Source organism: Echinops telfairi, unplaced genomic scaffold (genome assembly GCF_000313985.2).
Source record: "Echinops telfairi isolate 266 unplaced genomic scaffold, ASM31398v2 ScPeMD7_7425;HRSCAF=8463, whole genome shotgun sequence".
Taxonomy (NCBI): Eukaryota; Metazoa; Chordata; class Mammalia; order Afrosoricida; family Tenrecidae; genus Echinops; species Echinops telfairi.
The window spans coordinates 2729465-2744195 of record NW_022111325.1 but is presented as its reverse complement, the minus strand read 5'-3'; the positions used below and the strand labels follow the sequence as shown (position 1 = coordinate 2744195).

Here is a 14731-nt window from a genome sequence, read left to right as displayed (position 1 = left end):
GCCAGTGTCAACACCTGCTCCTCTTTCTTAAATGGCATCGAGAGCTCTTGGGACGCAGTTCTGCCCTAAACACAAGGGTCCCTGGGGCCCAGTCAACCGCATGACCATGGGTCAGGTTTTGTTGGCGGCTGCTGCTGTTTTTTCAGTACACATCACAACATTCATCTCTTCCACACTTTCCACAGATATAAATTCAGTATCCCGTGGCCTTGAATTAATGATGTCTACCATGTTGTGAAAACTGACTTTGCCACCACCTTCCTGCCGTGCCACGGCATCCGGCCCTCTCCCCACACACGCCGGCCTGGAAGCCAGGCAGCCTCGGTGATGGTGGCCACTGCAGACAGGGGGCTCATTCGCCGCGTGTCAGCGCCTGTTCAAGGCTCTTTCCACCCATTGGCTCGTGTGATGTCCAGCAGGAGCTTAAAGAGAGGTCTGTCTGCCTGCCAAGGGCCTGACCTCTCAAGCTGGTTCCGGAGAAGAGGTTACAACCCCATCGTCCTTGCTTGTTAAATAGATAGGGCACGGGCTGTGCAGTCAATAAAATGTTTATTGCAGGTACGAAGAAGATAATGGTGTACCTGGATAACAGGTCCTATCACTAGTAAAACATTATCCCAGGGCAGCGCTGGGAGGTAGACGTGGTCGAGCCACTGTAGGGAGTTCCCTGGCTCCTGCAGAGTCAGACCTGCACAACAACCTCCACTAGCCCTTGCATGGGATGGAAGTTGGCCCTCCCTTGGAAATGCCTGAACCTTCTCCTGCTCACAAGTTCTTCCTCACAGTCGCCCCCCCTGGTTACGTGGGCAGCTTTTGAATCGCTGAAAAGGGTCGGCGACACCTTTCTTGCACTAAACACCAAACGCACCACCATCAGGTCCATGCTGACTCACAGCGGCCCTATAGGGCAGTCTAGAACTGCCTCTGTTGAGTTTCCTAGACTGTAACCCTCTGAAGGAATTGAAAGCCCCGTCTTGGTTTTGAACTGCTGACCTTGCAGTTAGCAGCTCAACAGGTAACCACGACACCTCCAGGGTTCCTTCATGCAACTCTAGAAAGGTTAGATAAGAACTGAATGCCCCGGTCAGAAAGGAGCCCTGCAGGGACTGTGGGTTACAGGCATTAGACTTGCTAGCCTCAAGGGTGATAGTCCCAATCCACTAACTGCTCCGTGGGAAACAAACAGATGAAGCAGCTTGCTCCCCTAAAAATTGATAGGCTCAGAAACCCCAGGGAGAGACTCTCTGAGCCAGAAGGGGCTCGATGGCAGCGGGTTTGGTCTTTCTGAGTGTGGACATTGGTTCAGACTTAACTACACATCCCACTGTCCACTGAAAGACACACTGAGGAAGGGGCCGCATTCGTAACCTGGGGCTGTCTTCTCATTTTACGGAGGAGGACGTGGCCCATATGAGTAGGGAGGGGCCTGCTTCCAGCACCCCCACCCCCCTGGGGCGGGGAGAAGCAGTGGGCTCTCATCAGCACTGCTGGGGCTTCTCAGAGGATCCTGGGAGGCAGCAGGGGATGGTGGAGGGGGCTTTTTGTGGAGAGCCTTCAGGGGCAGCCCTCCAGGGGCCCTTTGAGATTCTCACTGGTGATCTCAAGGTTGGCCGAACATCAAAGTCGAGCCTACTGAAAACTGCCTTCTAGTTGATTGAGGTTCTTTGGAACCCTGATGGCATAGTGGTTAGGTGTTCCGCTGCGATCTGAAAGGTCCACAGTTCATGACCCACCAGCAGCTTCCACGGGAGAAAGACGAGAGTTTTTCTACTCCTGTCAACAGCCACAGGCTCGGAAACGCACAGGGGCAGTTCTTCCCTGCCCTACAGAGTCATTATGAGTTGGCATCGACTCAGTGGCAGTGAGTTTGGGGCTGAGAGTGACCCGCATGACAGAGTACTTCTGAGATTGCTACATGGTTCTCCTGAGGAGTGGCTGCTGGGTTAGAACCGCTGACCTTTTGGCTAGCAGCCCAATGCGTAGCCACCGTGCCACAAAGGCTTCCCAAATTGCCTAGATGTGGGTCAGAAATGATGGAGAGCCACAGCCTGGGGTATTTTGAATCAATAATTAGTCTGAGCTAGGACTCGGGCTTCCTTTGTTGTCTCCCACCTCAGAGTGAACATCACACCTTGTCATTTGATAAAGAAAGGAAGGTGTGGCAGAGGGTTGTAAATGAGGGCCCTGGGACCCACACTTGAAACCTGACTTCAAAGTCCACATGCAAAGGACCCCATAGCTTCGCACCCCAGCTGTGCAAGAATTGATGATACAACCAGGCCTGGAGGGCTAGACTCTTCTGGGAACCCCCAAATCTGAAGACTGGTGGCCATGGGCGAAGTCAGAGAAGTCACATCCCATGGGGGGGGGGGCCTGGGTGGTAAGGGGTTTGTCAGTAGGGCGACTTCCCTGTGGGGTCACCTTGAACCTGCCTGCCTCCCTCTGGAAGGGGATCCCTGACCAGCCCAGCTGTGCTGTCATGGATGCAGCCTCCTAATTTATACTCCAAAGGAGACAATTAAGTGGAATTAGGGAGCAAGGGCTAATTAGCGTTCAGCTTCCCCCACAGTCTCTGGGCACCCGGAGGGTCTGCAGGAACCTGCTGCCTATCCTCTCCCTGCCCCCAGGGAAGTAATGCAAAGGTTCCTAATCCTGCCATGCTCCCTCAAGGATCAAGGGTCATGGTTTATCCCAGCCTCCGCACCACAGGACAGCTCAGCCTCCCAGTCCCCAGGTGGGGCTTGCATCCTGGGATAGCCCATCACAGTCAGCCCAGAAGGACTTGCCCACCATCTCCTCACACCCCTCCCTACAACCTGGAAGTAGGTCACACACTGGATCACCCAGGGCTCAGAGAGGGCAAGTGGCTCGCCTGAGGCCACACAGCCCACTGAGCCCCGGATCCTGTGATGTGCTACTACACCTCCCCAGCCGGGCCTCTCTCAGACATATGTACATGAGACTAATTTTTCCTTTGAGCTCCCCCCACCCCTGGATTCCTGATGCAATGTGGTGGGTGGGCGGGCGGGGCATTCTTAGGACACATTTTTTCCCCACTGGCTGCACTCTGCCAACCACATAGATTATCCCACTCGATCTGATCTGCATTCTCTCTCTGGATCCATCTACCTGGCTGTGCCCAGGAACTCGGTACCAGCTTCAATAAGACTTTTCTTGGAATCCTAGAAGTTGGAACCTGGAGATTCCCAAGTTCTCTCTCTCCCACTAACTCTGTGCCCTGAAAGAAACTGCTCCCCTGGTTCAGGGTCTCAGTGACTTCACCCACAAACCAAGAGGACTGGACTGGTAGATTGTTGAGGCTCCTCCAGCCTCCGCCCCCTCTGCAGGGGAGGGAGTGGATTTCCCACTTGCGTGCCACCTGGGCCTGGGGGTGGGGTGGGAATGCCCCTTTGCTACTAGAACAAGAGAGAACAACCGAAACAGATGAGCCAGAATGCAAGCAGAGGGCTGGGGAGGCCTGGAGCTCCCAGGGAGGCTTGGAAGGGGTCAAGACATCATGGTGTTCACCCCTTGACACACCCGTGCACACGCACACACATGCACACACTCCTGCCTTAGAGCTAGGACACAGACAGAGATTGGCATGAATTGGGCAGACCAGAACTGGGTCTGCTGTTGAGCTTGCAGGACAATGTGAGGTGGCTGCTGAATTGTTTCTGAGCCACGTCAGGCCACGTGGCTTGCCCGCTTTGGCCCTCTCACAGGGCAGGGCCGGTGGGAGGCTGTGGGAGCTGAAGAGGCCCTTCCTTGTCCCTCCTGGGTCTTTGCCTCACTCAACACCATGCCCTGCTCCTCCTCTGCTTTCTGGGTCCCCCCTAGGCAGACTAGCCTGGGCTCCAATCTGAGCTCTGCTCCTTATGTCTCAGCCATGTCACCATGGGCTACTGTCCTGCCCCTCAGTTGGTTCCTCCATCACAGAGGGAGCATGTGCTGAGCACCAAGGGGCTGCAGGGCATCCGGGCCCCCAGCACCCAGTAGCTGAGCAGCCTCCCCTTTCCTGTAGTGAATCACTGTTTCAAGGCCCTGGGGACCCAGGAGTCCCTGGTTTGCCACAAACACTGCCAATTGTCATGGAAACGGGGCCTCCCTTTCCTCTCTCACGTCTGAATTTACCACATTGTCCATCCCTCTTCCCCATCCCTCCCCTGCTGGGCCTAGTTCCTAGATCGCAGCCTTTTTTTTTTTTAATCTCAGCTTTTGATTCACTGATTGACTCGGCCCATCTCTCGTTTTGTGTGTGTGTGTGTCCCCTCTCCCAAGAGACTATCAGCCTCTCATCCCTACTCCCCGAAGCATCCTTGGCCCCTCTGCATCCCACCCCTTCCTGGGACCCCTCTCCCCAGAGGCCCCCACCCACAAAGTCAGCCCAAGACAGCCTTCAGGAGAGGTGAGCAATTGTCAGCCTCGCTGCTTGGGGGCTGGCGCCCGCCCCCACCCCCCGGGACCTTAAGAGCCCCATCTCTGCAGGCCCGCGGAGACCCTTGAACTTGGGCGGGAGCGGGGGGGGGGGGTGGCCGCGGGCGGGGGCGGTCGGGCGCGGGCGCCACCTGCCGGCCCTGAGCGGCCGCGCCGCCCCGCTCGTCCTCGGGGACACGCGCCCACGCCCTCACACTCGCCCTGCACCTGCGGGCGCGCCGAACACCGTCACGGGGCACGAGTCCTTCCGGCGCGACGGGGCCCGGACAGGGGAAGCTCGGCGTCCCGGGGAGAGAGCCCGCCCCGGCCCAGTCTGCGGTCGGGGAAGGGATGACTAAGCCGGGTTCTGAACGATAACCACCAGCATTTATTAAGCACTTTCTGCGCCCGAGACGCTGTGTCAGTGCTCCGCACGCATCTTCGACTAATTGCACAACAATCCCATGAGGTAATTGCTGCCATTATGCTCATTTTATAGAGTGGGGGGCGGGGGGAGGGGGAACCGGTTCGGGGACTTGCAGTCGTTTGCAGAAGTCGGCCCCGCCTGGACACAAGGCACGCGGGGCTGGGCTCTCTCGCTGGCTCCTCCCACCGTGGATCTTCCTAGTCCGTCTTCATCTGCAAGCTCCGCGGGGACCTGGGCGGCGTCGGAGCGACGAGCAAGCCGCGGACCGCTGAGTGTTGGTTTCCCAGGAGGTGCACTGACCAGAAAGCAGCCCAGGGTCTCCCTCCTGGCTCCCACGGACATGGAAGCACTGCCCCTGTGGGTCTCTGAGACTAACTCTACGGAATAGAGAGCCTCGTCCTTTCTCCTGAGGAGCGGCTGGTGGATTCCAACTGCTGACCTTGCAGTGAGCGGTCCAATGGGCCCCCGAGACACCCCCAGAGTCCCCAGGCTTCCTCACGGGATAGAGCCCTGGCCTGCAGCCTCCTTAACCGCCACACTGCAGGCGGGCTTCCTGCTGGAGCAACCAGGCAGAAAAGGGGACGAAAATGTGCTCCAGGCTTGGAGACTGCTGTCCATGTGGGCAGGGGAGGGGGGCGGGAGGTGGGGTGGGGGGAGGATGAAGCCGCAGCCAGGGCCAGGGAGGAAGCAAAGGGGGGAGGGACCAGCAAGGTCGGAGGTTAAACATGTTAAAATATGTAGATTTGACACGGCCCCATCCTCAGGGAGCTCTGGCCAGTGTGAGAAGATGGGCACAGAAAGATGGGGGAGATCAGACAGATGTCCCTCTACGCAGGTCTGAACTTTAAAAACAAAAAAGTTATATTGGCACCGCATCCACATGTCATACAATTCCATAGTTCAATCATATCAAGAAGAGTTGTACAGTCATGACCACAGTCACTTTTAGAACATTTTCTTCTTCCTTGTACTCGTCATTGGTGTCATTATTATCATTATTTTAAATTGTGGCCAGAATATAAACAAACCATCCTCCAATTGAACAACTTCCACATGTGGAATCCAGTACCATCCATCACATTGTCTTCCTGGTGCACAACCCGGTCTGGAAATCAGGGTTTGGGCAAACCTCCCTCAAGCCTTGAGTCCAAAAAGGCTGCCTGGGGTCATGAGTGCGATTACCCACCTGAGAGGGGATGGAGGGGCTGCTCAGCTATGGGCGATAAAGAGGCGCTAAGAAGCCTGTGAGGACTCCTAGTGGTTTACACGTGGTGCTGCGATCCTCAAGGTCAGCAGTTTGAAACCACCGGCCACACTGAGGGAGAAAGATGGGGCTTTCTACTCCTGTGAAGAGTCACTGTCTTGGAAATCACAGGGGCAGTTCTTCCCTACCCTGTAGGGCCACTTCGAGTCAGCATCAACTCGATGGCAGGGAGCGAGAAGACGCCTGTTGGAGGTTACTTTGAAGAATAAGGTGCTCCTGAAACCCAAGTCATGGTATTTTCCGTGGTCTCATACACCTGTGAATGTTGGGCATTGAATGAGGAAGACTGAGGAAGAATCGGTGAGTTTGAACGGGGGTGCCGGACAAGAACACTGACAGCACCACGGACTGCCAAAAGGACAAACACATCCGTCTTGGAAGAGCGCTCCTTAGAGGCAAGGATGGCGAGACTTTGTCTTACACTTGGGCACGTTCTCAGGAGAGACTAGTCCCTGGAGAAGGGCACCCTGCTTGGTAAAGTAGAGGGGCAGCGGAAGAGAGGATGGACAAGGGGCTCAAACAGAACAATTGGGAGGATGGCGCAGGGCCGGGCAGTGTTTCCTTCTGTCGTACCGACTCCTTGGCACCTAACATGGAGAAGCCTGGATGTTGGCACAAGAAACTTGTGGAGGTGCAGAAGCCCAGAGACTGACCTCCAACCCCAGGGCTAGCTGTGGGGTGAGTGTGGGTATAAGGACATTAGACCAAGCTCTAGAAAGGGTCTTGGAGGCCATGTGGCTCACGCTACCCCAGCCTATGAGCTTATGGAGGTGAGCTGGGGTGGGCTTGCTGGAGAGCCCATCATTTCCCAGCTTTGCACATTCCATAGTGTCCTGTTGGAAGGCTGAAATCAGCCACGGGGCGAGAACATCGCCATGAAAACCGGCAAACACACCACAGCCTGGGCGCTCCTCTCTCTGGCATTACCAACACACCGTATCGTCTTGATGCCATTTGACGGAAGCGGAAACGGAGACCCCAAAGGCAGAGTCACACAAGTTGTTCAGTCATTCACTCCGCAGCTTCGACGGCGCATCTCCTCTGTGCTGGACGTGTCTCCGGCCCTGGGGGAGCCTTCAGTCCGGCAGTGCTATGGCCCGAGTGCTGACACGGGACCAAGCACTGGCCTGTTACACGCAAGACGCCCTTTCCTGGCAGTGACTGAGTGGAAAGGAGCCCTGATTAGTGAAGAGCCCTTCTGCGCCATCTGCCCCCAAATCCATAGCATTATTGAGCTCCTGCTGTGTACAGGCCTCAGACAAGGTGCCAGAGAGAGGAGGAACCCTGTAAACCAGGCATTACAGAGAGCCAGTCCCAGAAGTCCTATGAGGGAGGGCTGTGAGGGCCTAGACATCTAGGTGGGCCGGGGAGGGAAAGGGAGGACCGAGGCTGAGTATGGAGGATAGGACGTACAGAATAGCAGAAGGGATGTTGAATATTGGGAAATGGGGGTTGGGGGTAAGGGGGTGACCCAGTAGGAAGGCTCAGCTTCCAAACATCAAACCCTTATTGAGCACCTACTGTGTGCTAGGACTACGGAAATGGACAAGGCCCAGTCTCTTGAGAAAACCTAAATATAAACAGGCAGTGACAACAGAGCGTGATCAGTGGGAAGAGTCCCCCAGCAATGATCAGGGGAGGTATCCAGGGAAAGTCACATTTAAATTAAGGATAATGGAGCAGAGGGGGGTGGCGTGGGCAAAGGCCAGGTGAAGCGGAGACACCGTGTGTGCTCACAGACTTAAAAGAAGGCTCCGGTGGCTGAAGTGGAGACTTGGGGGTGAGTTGGGGTGGTGAGGCACAGGGCAGAGGTAAGAGACCAGGCTGGCCAGGTGAGCAGGGGCCAGACACTAAAGGTGTTGTCTCTCACACTAAGGAGTTTGGTCTCTAGTCTAAAGGCAACAGGGAGCTAACACAGGCTTTTGAGCAGGAGCGCTGGATGATCAGATTTGTTCTTTCAAATGCTCTCTCTGTGTGTCAGAAGTGTGGAGAGTGGGTTGGAGGGGGGCAGGGGGGCAGCACAGGAGGGGGACAAGGAGACCAGTTAGAGGCCCCTGCAGGCAGAGATTGGCGCTTTGGGTCGGGGGAAGCAGTGGCGGCTGGGACGTTGATGGACTGTGAAGTGTTATAAAGCGCCCAGTGGATGGCGTGGAAGGCAGGGGGTGGGGGGAGCAGCAAAGGGAGGAATCATGGATTCCTGGTTCGCGCATCTAGGGGGCTGGTGATGTCATTTTCCAGAAGTTGAGGAGGAGAGGCTCTGGGCTGTTGGGGGCAGAGCCAGACTGCCCTTTTCCCTGTAAGGCTGCTGGGAGAAAGCACGGAGAATGTGGGGCAGAGCAAGGGGGCCGTGGGTGGAGCAACACAGAAGGCAAGAGAACAAAATGACACTGACCACAGCCAACACGTTGACAGGCACGTCACCCCGTGCTTCTCATCCCCATACCCACTGTCACCCAGTCTGCACCCTGACCCCAGAGCCCCCAAAGGCGGTTCCGGGGCAGACTGCTGCATCTTTCTCCCAAGGACCGACACCTAGCCCCCTGTGCCCCAGGGTTCCTTTGTGCAAGTCCAACTAAACTCCCACAATGACCATTCTTTCTAAAGTAGCCACCGCAAACCTTTCGACTGCCGTACCCTGCTTTGTTGTTCCGCCTGGTGAGTATCACTAGCAAAAACTGCCCGATCTGTTTGCTGATGCCGGCCTCCCCCACCCCACTCTCTGCTGTGCGACGGCAGGGGCTTTGTCTTGTGTGCGTCCTCAGTGACTGGAACACAGCAGGGTCACGTTCAATCCGTATTAGGTACGAGGAGCTTTCGGAAAGTTTGCAGAACGATAGAATCGGAGGAGAACTGAATTTTTCCATGAGCTTTTTGAAGCCCCCTCGTTGGTACGAGTATTGTCCCTCCTACGCGGGGAGAATAGGCCACACCGGTACGAAGCAGCAGGGAGTTCAGGACTCATTCCCAGGTCCAAGTCCTCACTGCCATTGAGTAGATTGGGCTCACAAGGACCCGTGTTTCTGAGGTTGTACGTCTTTCTAGAAGCAGATAGCATCCACGTTCTCTCTCGGAGCGGCTGGTGGGTTTGAACCGCCCACCGTGCAGTGAGCAGGCCAAGGCTTCCACACCCAGGTGAGTTGAACTCAAGTGTTTCGCCTCCCCCTCTCCTGGGGACTCGGGCAGCTGGCAGCTGGCCAGGTCTCAGCCATGAGGGTTCTTACCCTGAGCCTGTGTCAGATGCCCCACCAGACGCTAAGGGCAAGGTGGAAGCTCCTGATGATCCAGGGGGCGAGGTGGGGCAGAGTCCTGGCTGAGTAGCACCTGGGGCCCTTGGTCTGAGCCCAGATGGGAGCCACCCCCAGCAGTTGGCCTGAGGCGCCACCTGGTGGCTGAGACTCGAGGACCTTCCAGTCCCTGCTCCCCAGGATCTAGGCAAAGGGGTCACCTGCTCAACCTGCAGGCCTCTGAGTTTCCCTAACCTGCCCCCACTCCCGACTCCTCACTCCCCACTCCTGGCACCAACCTCCAGACATTTCTTCCTTTGCATAAGGCTCACTCATCCCCACCACCCTGCCGGAGCCCTGCAGAACATTCTCCCAGGGGGCCTCCCAAAGGGTTCCCGCTTCAAGAGCAACTCTCTCCTTGGTCTCCAGAAGGGCGCTCCTGGAGCGCTTGTCTAACTCTGGGTCCTAGACTCCAGAGTCACACACAGATCTGGATTTGGATGTGAGTCTTCATTTACGGGAGGTGTAACTGACAAGCCACGTAACCTCTGTGAGCTGCAACCCCCTCGGGTTGGGCAGCCTCACAGCATGGAGGACAGGAACCGGGGAGACCCCATCGGTAAAGACCGACCCACCCACCTCCAACTGTCCTTCCCTGAAAAGGGCTGCTTGATGGCACAGGAGGCACCAGGGAGCCACAGAGCCCACCTTCTCTTTCTCTACAAGGTCAGGCCGGTGGGTCCTTGCTGAAGAGGGCCATGTACTAACTGGCTCCACTCCTCCCTGGGCGGCTGACATTCCAAGCAGCCCATCTGTCTTTCATCCACGCATTCACCAAAGAGCTCATTGAAAGCAGCGTCGGCTGCCCCTTCTGCCTCAGTCTCCCCGAAAGCTCACAGCACAGCACAGTGCTTGCTACACAGACAGCACCGGAGGAAACCCCCACCCCACCGCCAACACCCTACCAGGGCAATGTTGTCTGTCTCCCTTTTTCTGCATCAAGAAAGCGCCCAAGTCTGACTGGCACCAGGCACCCCTCTGCCTACCTTGTTCCAGCCCGAAACCAGAGCTGGCGCCCGCTGGGTGAGGAATCTGGGGACCAACTGTCACAGCTCAGGTGTCAAGCGCCTCCCGCCTCCCGGACGCCTCGGTTCCACCCTGAGTCCCAGAGGGGCCCTGTCAGCCAGCTGTCCTGGGAAGCCTACGCTCTGGCCCAGCCCCTCTGAACTGCCCTCCCTGGGGAAATCAGTCTGTGCAGGCGACCTGGGAGGGGGAGTGGCTCATGGTCCCAAGAGAGAAGCAGGTGTTTGTCTACCCAGGTCCAAACCTCAGGCTGGCCCCTCAGGGTCATGGCCATCAGTGTCCTACAGCTTTCCCCTCCAATCTCTGTAGCCCTCACAATAGCAAAGGCCAGTTTTGCACATCCCTTTCATCCTGTTTGGCCATTTCTCTGGGTCACAGGGACTAGAGTCTATGTCTCACTGAGGGCAGGGATCAAGTCTGCTATCCCCCCACCCCACCCCCAGTCTGCTATTTCTTTAGTGCATCCATCCTCGTCAAGTGAATTTAATTATTGAATGAGTCGTGCAAGTTTCAGGCACCAAGAAGAGAGGAGTTGCCTCCTCAGCAGGAAGAAGTATGGTCAGATAGCAAGGTGAACTTCCCACAAAGGAAGGGTACTACAAAAAATGAGAAGCCCATAAAGCCCAGGAGAGGCGGCTCGGCTGACTGGGCCAGATGGAGAAGGGAACTTGGAAGAACAGAGAGATGGATGTGATAACCTCTCTCCTGGCCAACCTGCATGGCGGAGCAGCCTTGGTGGGGCCGCCCTGTCTTCCCCTCCCCAGGGGCTCTGAGAATGGAAGGGAGTGGGGGAAGGGACAAGTGTTAGGTATGTGCCCCCTCCCTATTGTGTGCCTAGACAGTGATGACAAATGCCCAGAGGCCAGAGGGGGACAGCACCCCACAGAGATTAGCACATATACAGGAAGCCTGGGCCACCCCTCTCCTCCGCTAGGCCACCTTTCCTGCCTACACCTACACACACATACACATACACACACAGCACTTAGAGCAAACTCCACAACTCAGTGGGGCCCTTTGTTCCTCAGGCTGAGGGCTAGGAACCTGGTGTGTTTGTGTGTATGTGTGTGTGTGTGAGAGAGAGGGAGAGGTGTCAAGACATGGAGTTAGCCCGCATCCCAGTGCTCAACAAGAATTGTTTGGAAACACCTGCTGCTGTTTGGGAGGGTCTAATTTTGGCCAGTCTAGACATAGAGTGATTCTGCAGTGGTTGGTGGTGGGTCAGGTTGTCTTAGAAGCTCAACAGCAATTGTTGGGCCGAGTGCATGGATGAATGCATGAATGAGGGTGCATTCACAAAGACCACAACCTGGCCAAAGGCAAACTGCCAGGGGAGAAGGACGGGTCAGGAAACCAGGAGCCAAAGGAGCCAGGCTCCGTGTTAGGGATCAGCCTGCTGCTTTCTGTGTCAGCAACGAGGACACAAGCCCAGCATGAAATGACTGCCAGGGTGGCAGACCCAACAAGCCACAGAGCCCTACTCCTTCCTCCACACTACCGAGCTTGGAAAAGACAGTCGAATTCAACACACCCTTCCTGGGCCTCTGCTCTGGCTTGGTGCTGGGCACTGGGGACTGGGGTGGGAGACAGTGACAAAGCCTAGAAGGGGAGTGATATAACACATTAGTTTCTGGTCACAAGGTGGGGCGTGGGCAGGGTGTGAGATGTGTGTAGGTGGTGGTGGTGTGGGGGCGCGCAGGGGTGGGTAGGCATAGTCATCCATTTCCAAGCAAAATCCGAATACTTCTAGGAGAGTGGGGTGGTGGTGGCAGGGAGGGGTGCTCCTGGAAGAGAATCTGGCTTGGCCAGGTTCAATGTCACCTGAGGTCAGGAGGTGGAGAGATAGGTCTTCCCTGAACAAAGGAAGCCACCGGCCTCAGAGAATGACCCCATCCCTTGCTGCCAAGCACCCAGGAAGTCCCCACTAGGAGTAGGTACCCGACACTGGCATATGTGTGCGCGCACACACACCTCCCTCCAGGGTGGCAGGCTTCACATTTGCCTCTCTTCTACCCAGAGCAGGTTTGTGTGGCACTGCAGCGGGGACTTTAAGGACAGACACACAGCGCCTTGCCACAAGCACCCTGGGGGCTGGTTGTTCTTGTTGTTGGATTAGTAACTCAGTCCAGCAGGGATGCTCGCCTCCCTGGGCCCATTCGGCAGCTGTCCCCTTCCCCACTCGGAATACATTGGTTTCTGCCTTTTGTTTCCCTCTCCGGGGCCAAATCCCCAAGGCTTCTATGGTCATTAACCTCCTGCTGTAATTAGCTAAGCAGGGAGGAAAGTAGTGGCAGGGCACTTTCAGGGTCAGTGTCTTTTGAGGGGTGGGAATCTCATTTCAGTGCAGAGAGGCTCAGCTAGCCGGTAGCCCAGGTCCCAGTCCCGGGCAACTGTTGGCTGTCTTTTAATGTGAAAAGCAGAAAAGAGCCACCTGAGAACTCATCCCCAACAAGAGCTCTGGTCCCCCTAGGGCAGTTCTTTCAGTCCAGGTCCCGAGGGCAGACTGAGAGGGGGCCAGGATGGGGAACAGCCCTACCCCAGGACCCCATCCCTGGGAGTCTCCTTCTCCACTCCTGCCCAGCGGTGTTGGCGGTGCCTGACTCTACAATGCAGTTGGTTTTCATTGTCCTTTAAATTTCTCAATCCAGGAAGCCCCTCTCCCTAATTCCGGGGCCTCTAGAGGGGGGTGTTCCTTAGGCAAGGTTCCAGGATCTTTACACAGCCCGGGAGCCAGCGCCCTGCAGTGTGCCCATTGGTGTGCAAATCCACTCTTTCTAAGGAGTTAGGGAGCTGGGCTGTGTGGCTCAGCTCTTCCAGGGCCTGGTCTGTGAGCAGACCACCTCAGAAAACAAACACAGTTCACAGCCGCTTTCGGTTTCCACACCCAGAAAAAGGCTTCTCTGTAGTTGGCCCCGCTTTGGGGCAAGTCTTTGGGGAAGTCCTTCTTAAAATCTGACTCTAGGCCCTCAAGCTGCAGTGCTATCCTTTCTCCTCTTGGGACAGACCCTCACAGAAGGAAGTCAGGGGAAAGAAATGACTGCCTTGTGCTCCAACTGCCCCAAGCCCATCCAATCATCGAACGCAAGCCCTTAAAGAATGTATTTCCACTTCCACTAAACGTGCAGGGCCAAAGGGATGGACGGAGTGGATTTTAATGGGGGAGAGGTGGGTGAAGTGACCTGGAATGAAGGTGGGGCCGAAAGAACAGACCCCCCCACCCCTCACCCCATGCAATCCTCAGACTACCTCTTTCTCTCCTCCCTCCTTCGGGCGCACCCCAAACTCAAGGTGCGTACTCCACACTGGGACCCCATCACGTCTATAAGACCTTCGCTCCCTGCCCTCAACTCCTCCCCGCTGTTTCCCTCTCCCCACCCCGTCACTCCGCAGCCCTCCCCGGCCCGCTCCACTCACCTCCCAGCCGGTGTCTCCGAGACCCAGGGGCGTGGGAGATGGCTGGCCGCTCGGGGAGAAGGAGACCCTGGGCTTTGCCAGGGCGTCTCATCCTCCAGCCCGGCAGCCCATCGAGACCCCCACGGCGCACCGAGCGCGGTTCTGCCCCCATCGCGGCTGCGGGCTTTGTCTGCTCCGCCGAGACGCTGGCCCCGCGCGCGCGGCCCGGAGCCCCGGATCGAGTCCGCGAGGGGGGGAGGGGGAAGCGGAGAGAGAGCGAGGAAGCCGCAGCCACCGAGCGGCGACCGGCCCCCCTCCTTTTCGCCCCCCTCATTACCATAAGAAAGAGGGACCCCGGACCGGTCGGGCCGGGGAGGGAGCCCGTCTTGGTAGGGGGGACGCACTCCGGTAGCCTTTCTCCAATCCGTGCAGTTTCTGCCCCCTGCCCCCTCTCCCCGGGCTCCCCACTGGACAAAATTAGGACCTCGATCCCCGTCCCACCCGCCCACCCCCCAGTTTTGCCTCCGCGCCACGCGTGGCGATGGAAGGGCACATCCCTAGCCGCCTCGGGTCAAGGAATTTGTCTCCGGCCCCCGCGGACGGGGAACTACAACTCCCAGCATGCCCCGGGCGCCCCCGGCGCGCCCCCCTCCCGTCAGTTCCATGCTGCTCCATCCAGTTCATTTAAAACAAAAGAGTTTGAGCGCTGGAAGGGGCTGGGCTCTACTGGGGGCCACTGAGCGCCGCTCCTGGACTGGGGCTCGGTGCGGGAGCCTAAAGGGGGCGTCTGGACCGCGGGGCCTAGAGACTCCGGGTCCGAGGAGGGAGGGGTGGGGGCAGAGATCCCGCAGCCCCCCGCCCCCCGTCACCCCCGGAGAGGAGAGGAGATCTGCTTTCTTGGTTTTGCCTCTCTTTCCCCCCACC

The 14731-nt window shown here is 57.1% G+C and overlaps 2 protein-coding genes across 2 annotated transcripts in view; one reads left to right on the top strand and one right to left on the bottom strand.

Moving 5' to 3' along the window:
* Positions 1 to 13899, bottom strand: part of LMNA (lamin A/C) — a 47653-nt gene extending 33754 nt beyond the window's left edge. Inside the window, exon 1 of the mRNA XM_004714690.3 lies at positions 13829 to 13899. The gene's annotated coding sequence lies outside the window, so the exon portion shown is untranslated. The remainder of the gene's footprint in view (positions 1 to 13828) is intronic.
* The window catches only part of MEX3A (mex-3 RNA binding family member A), an 8026-nt gene continuing 7161 nt past the window's right edge, over positions 13867 to 14731 (top strand). Inside the window, exon 1 of the mRNA XM_030887878.2 lies at positions 13867 to 14169. Within this exon, the coding sequence (XP_030743738.2) occupies positions 13867 to 14169 (303 nt within the window). The remainder of the gene's footprint in view (positions 14170 to 14731) is intronic.